This window comes from Gavialis gangeticus, unplaced genomic scaffold (genome assembly GCF_001723915.1).
Source record: "Gavialis gangeticus isolate Ggan-Ray unplaced genomic scaffold, GavGan_comp1, whole genome shotgun sequence".
Lineage (NCBI taxonomy): Eukaryota > Metazoa > Chordata > Crocodylia > Gavialidae > Gavialis > Gavialis gangeticus.
Genome location: NW_017728997.1, coordinates 52,359,107 through 52,364,794, shown reverse-complemented (window position 1 = coordinate 52,364,794; position 5,688 = coordinate 52,359,107). Strand labels below are relative to the sequence as shown.

Sequence of the window (5,688 nt, the reverse complement as noted above, 5' to 3'; positions counted from 1 at the left end):
GAAAAATCCCTGATAAAAAATCCCGAAGTCACTCTATAAAATACCCCCAAATCCATGCTCCTTCACAATTAAAACAAAAGACCACTATATGTAGAGAAAGTGAGAGAGACAGAGAGACAGTGATCAGTTGGGCAATGTTTTACTGATATATCTACAGTGTTAAAGCAATTTGGAAGCCTACCAGTGTCTCTATTATCATAATAAAATGAATTCTAAATATTTATATGTTTTGCTGTTTGCCTTTGGTTTTCTTATCATAGAGCAGCTAGAGCTCCCCCTGACCCTTCACTAACCAGGATGGGAGAACAGCTGCCCTCGCAGTCATAGCTCCTGCCAGCAGGTCTCATCCTGTCTAGCAGCTGAGCATGCACAGTGTGTGCTGGGGGGATGTGGGGTTTGCAGAAGGGGGGTAGGAATGGGAATGGGGGGATGTGGGTGGATTGTAGGGAGACTGGTGGGGGGCTGTTCAAGAGAGGTGGGTCCCATGCCCCCCACAGCAAGCAGACCCCACACAGCTCACAGACTGCCCCCCACAACAGGAGCTACTGGCCCCCCCAACAGGGGCCACATGCACCCCACAGGAGCTGCATGGGCAGCCAGCATACTTCAGCACCATAGTTTCATGTTGGTAGGGTCGGAAGGGACCTAAGCAGATCATCTAGTTCTACCCCTGCCATGAGCAGGAAAGGATGCTGGGGTCAAATGACCCTGGCTAGGTGATTATCTAGCCTCTTTTTGAAGACCCCCAGGGTAGGGGCAAGCACCACTTCCCTTAGAAGTTGGTTCCAGCTCCTAGCTGCCCTGACAGTGAAGTAGCGCCTCCTGATATGTAGTGCCTCATGATATATACAAAGGTGAGGGCCAACCATAGAGACACTTTGGATCACTGCCAGAGCAGCTCTGTGGAGGACCCAAGCCGCCGTTGCCTCCCCCACTTTTTTGATCTGGGGTATTTTTTGACCCCTGCATATCCAGGGGTCTAATTTTGCCCCGGCACTGCTAATTTGCAGCATGAGGAACGTCTTTTTGTTCCTTCATGTGCCTCTTGTAGCTTCTCAAAGGGCTTTGAGATGCTGTACGAGGCACATGCACGCTCATCTGAATGCGCCCATATAGTTCAATAGACAACAATTTTCTCTTAAAATAAAAGCAATATTAAATTTTAAAGGAAGGACATGAAGATCTCATAAGATTAATTTTATGTGAACAAACTGAGTTTTTTGTTCTAGTCAGGCTAGAAATACATGGAGAAGAGACACCTATGTCTTCTCATTTCCAGTCAGGGCTCACAAATACAATTTCTCATAATGGGTAAAAATAGAGGAGAAAAATGGACCATATTTTTTTACCCTAAAAAGAAAAAAACTTGGTTCAAAGTTGTGCCAAATGTACACTCAACTCAAGTTTGCAAATATGTACATATATGTTACATTCTTAGGACAACAGCTTCAATTTAGTTTTGCTGCTCCCCCCTAGATATAGCATGTCTACTTTGAGAATGCCCATCACCCATTATTTGTTTATCATGGCCAAATCCAAATAGCAATAGCTATGCTCTTCTGACAGCTCTTTGTCAATGCATACAAGTGTCAAAGATAGGGAAGGAGACTTAATTTTAGAACAATTCATAGAGGGAGTGCAATTGCAGTTGTCATAACTTGGCAGCAGTGTTAGTGTACTTCAGATTTGCAGTGTCCTGAATGTAATGTATTTGCATTATAGTAATTTCAGATTATTTCTAAAGCTTACCATGTCCCTTATGTCCCCAGCCCTCTGGTTACAACAGTCCTCATGATCTTTACATCCTTTTACCCTTTAAACCCTGTGCAGTTGGAAATTGTTACTACCCAATTAATGCCATTATAGGGCTGGGTAACCCATGCACAGAGGCTCTATACAACTTTTCCACAGTCATGCAGGGAGTCTGTACTAGAGTAAGGACGTGAATTTGAGGCTCCAGGGATCTGAGCTATCACCCAATCACTGAGCCATTGTTTCTTCCCTCAACAAAGTATTTGTACACAAATGGAGCCCTCTTCATTTTGTTAAGCTATGGACAGGTTGGTCCTCCTGCTCTGAGATTTTTCAAAGCTGGCTGGAGTTTTGAATGTGTAAGAATTCAGTTATACTGGATTTAATTTCACTCACTGATAGTAAATAATCCTTTCCACAGATCTCAGTCCTCATGGAATGTATCTGAGACCGAACAACAGGAAAATATAAAGAAAAAAATAGACAAAAATCATGTTTTTCATCAGGATATTGAAAAAAAAAAGTCCGACTCTGGAAGTGGAAGTAGTATGAAAACATTGTAGTTAGAAACAATTGTACTGAAAATCAAAACCACATAATTTTAGTATTTATTTTTACTTTTTTGCACTTAAGATTATATCTAAATTGAACTGAAGCACAACAGTGGAACAAAACCTTAAATATACTCAAACTAATCAATAAGAGTAGCTAGAAAATTATCATTACTGTGCCAGGCTGTGTCCAATGACCATGTACTTTATGAAATGATAGTAGCAAATAAAGCATGGACAGAAAATACATAATAAAAAATTATAAAAGGAAGTTGTACCATTCAGAATGAATCCCCTCTCTAATTAATGACTAATTAAAAAAAATTAAGTTAACTATTAAGTGTAGCAGTAAGTTTAGTTTAAGTGACAGCAATTTTGGGACTGGTTAGTAAATCTCTGTTATACATGTTAAATTTGGTTGTCAGCCAAACACACTCTTTGGTGGTTCTTCTTTCGGCTTCTGAAAGACTGTTTCACCTCCTGTCCGATCTCGACTGAATACAGAAGGTGCCACAGAGCCCATTTGTTCTTGAAAAAGAAATCAGAACAAGGTTTGGTCAGTACAAAAGATTTATACCAATAACAGCTGGACTGCTGACACACATTCACCTTTTCAGTGACTTAATTCACCATCCCTGTCAACTACATGGAAATTCAAGACCTGCCAAGTATCCCAAATGGTACAGAATGCATAGATTTTTCTGCACACACAGTTGCATTACTCAGCAGCTAAATAGAGTGTTACTGTTTTAGACATACGGCAGACTGTCAACAGCCATCCTGAAACCATTATCTTCAACTCAGCCCTTTGAGAAAGGGACCCCTACAACTGCAGTAGGAGCTCTGAAAACATGTTTTTAGTCCATTATATTGTATTGACATTAGATTAAAATTGAATCATAACTTTCTTCTTGCTTTCCATGAAATCCCAAACATGAGCAACATACTATAGATTTCAGTCTGTAATGTTTCTCTTCTCTCTTTCCCAATTTATATCCTACAGTTTAACATATCTAATATCTCTCAGTTGACAGGGCTTTGTTTAACATTCAGAGATACCTGGGCTCTCATCTTTACTCATTTTTAAACTCAATCCTTATTTATACAAACACACACAACTGGACAGAAAGGCAACAAGAACTTAGTTTGATCCATGAAAAGAGGTTTCCATTTTTCAGCGCTCAGTCTGGGCAGTGAGAGGAAGGGAATTCACTTGATGCAGAACCTTTCATCTTTAGAATACCACTTCGTAAAACTGAATAAGTAGGAAGCAAATAATTTCTTTTTTTTTCATATGATGCCCACAACCAGGCCGGAATACCTGATGGGCCTGCATTACATGGCAAAGATTTCCTCCAATATTAGATTGATGGACTTTCATGTATATGCTTGGGTTCCATTTATGCTTAGAGAACAAGCATAAATTGCCCACATAAGTGCAAGTTGGATACTTTTAAGAGCTGCATGCCTTATTTAGGGCTATTACTTAAACTAAAAATTTACTTTGAACATAGTTTAATTATGTCAAGTAAAGAGAAAGCCGATTTACCACATTGCTTCATGACTTGGTAGGTTTTGGATTTAATTTCCTGGTTGCTGGAGAGTTTTCCTTTGGCTCCTTTAAGATCTTCCTCCTTCACTGGAGGGCGCTTCTTTTTCATGGGGGTGGGCTAAAAATATTGATATATGGAAAAATGTCAATATTTCATGTTACAATATATGCAGTAGACAAAGCTAAAATATTCCATAGCTACAGCATATGAAATTGATACAGGGTACATCTACACATGCCCATTTACTGCACAGTAACAAAAATTACTGTGCAGTATGGGCACGTGTCTCACATGCACACCTGTGCTGTGCAGTAAATATGGTGACTTATGCTGACTTGAGTGTAAATTTGACACCTGCATCATGCAGGTATCAAATTTATGCCTGATTAGTTACTATGCAGTAACACATGTGTAGACATATTACTGTGCAGTAACCCAGGGGGCCTGCCTGCTGGGTCTAGCCAGCCACTAGGGGGCTGACCTGAGCCCAGCCCCAGGGCTCCTGGCTTGGCTGCCTCTCTCTGCTTCAGTTTGGGATTAAAGTTAGTCCCAAGTGCTAGCAGCTGGCTTTGGCTTCAGTTTGGGTCTAAAGTTAGTCTCAAGTGCTGGCAGCCTTGTGACCAGAGGCTGGAGTTCTCCTCAGTGACCACAGGGGGCACATGGCAGGCTTCTCTGACCTGCACATGTAGATGCTGGTTTATGCCCACTTACTGCACAGTAATTTACTGCACAGTAAATTTAAAACAGCATAAATGAACATGTAGACATGCCCACAGTGTAGTCCAATCATGGGCAACTCTAGGATTTTGAAAATGGGGCTGCAGATGGTGTGACACATCATCACATACAAACAAAACACACATTTTTCTCCATGTCATGGGGCGGGGACCCAGGAGCGGCCGTGATCTCTCCTAGTGCCCCCTTCTGTGCCAAGTTGGTATAAATGCACCCTCGTTCTAGCCCGCCACATCTTTGATGGTATAAGTATTAAGGGAGGCTGCCTTTTGTCCTCCTTGGCACGGTACCCCGACGTACTCCAACCTGTGCCCCGCCTACAGTGATCCTGGGCACGCCCACCTCAAGGGCTACACGTGGCTCCTACCATCCCTAATACCACGCCCCAAGCCTCTCAGATGCCCCGGACGTTGTCTAGTCACGTACTGTTGCCTGCGCCCTAGCGGACACTCCCAGGCCTCTCTAGGCCGAGCCCATACCGCTCCTCACTCGTGCGCCCTCCCTGGGGCTTCTTGCTCATGCGCCCGCACTGGGGCCTGTCTCCACGATGCCCTCCCCACACTGGGGCCTAGCCTCGCAATTGGGGCTTAGGCGGCCGCAGCCATGCCTGGCCCCCAAATCCCCTGCCTGGGGCTCCTATTATTCCAGTGCGCCCTCTGGGCTTCTCCCCAGTGCCCACTCTGGTGCTCCCCACAATTGGGGCTCAGGTGGCCGAAGCTGTGCCTGGCCCCTAAATCCCCTTCTCGGGTCTACAATTTCTAAACAGCTCAGGTGGCCTTGGCCTTACCTGGTCCTCCAATGCACTGTGCCCCCTTCTCAGGGCTCTGGGGTCAGTGCACCCCTAGATGCGGTGCCCTCTCTGGCACCGGGGTCCCCACACCGCTGTGGAGCCCCTAATGAGGCCTCCTCCAACCCCTACAGCCTCACTCGATCCTCCGGTCTTATAAAACTCCCAACAGAAAACTCAAGCCCCTAGGCTACAACATAAACTCCAAGCCATCTGGCTCAAACATAATTTCTAAGCCTTCTGGCTAGCCATTGTTCAAAACCCTACCAGGGCTTGCTCCACCCAGTCCGCAACCAAAACTGTTCAGGCC

General features: G+C 44.1%; 1 protein-coding gene across 1 annotated transcript in view; it reads right to left on the bottom strand.

The window, feature by feature from the left end:
• Positions 1–2,348: 2,348 nt before the first annotated feature.
• MUSTN1 (musculoskeletal, embryonic nuclear protein 1) overlaps positions 2,349–5,688 on the bottom strand; it is a 21,164-nt gene continuing 17,824 nt past the window's right edge. Inside the window, exons 2-3 of the mRNA XM_019505209.1 lie at positions 3,853–3,973; positions 2,349–2,831 (exon numbers count right to left, since the gene is read on the bottom strand). Of these exons, the coding sequence (XP_019360754.1) occupies positions 2,725–2,831; positions 3,853–3,973 (228 nt within the window). The 3' untranslated portion in view covers positions 2,349–2,724. The remainder of the gene's footprint in view (positions 2,832–3,852; positions 3,974–5,688) is intronic.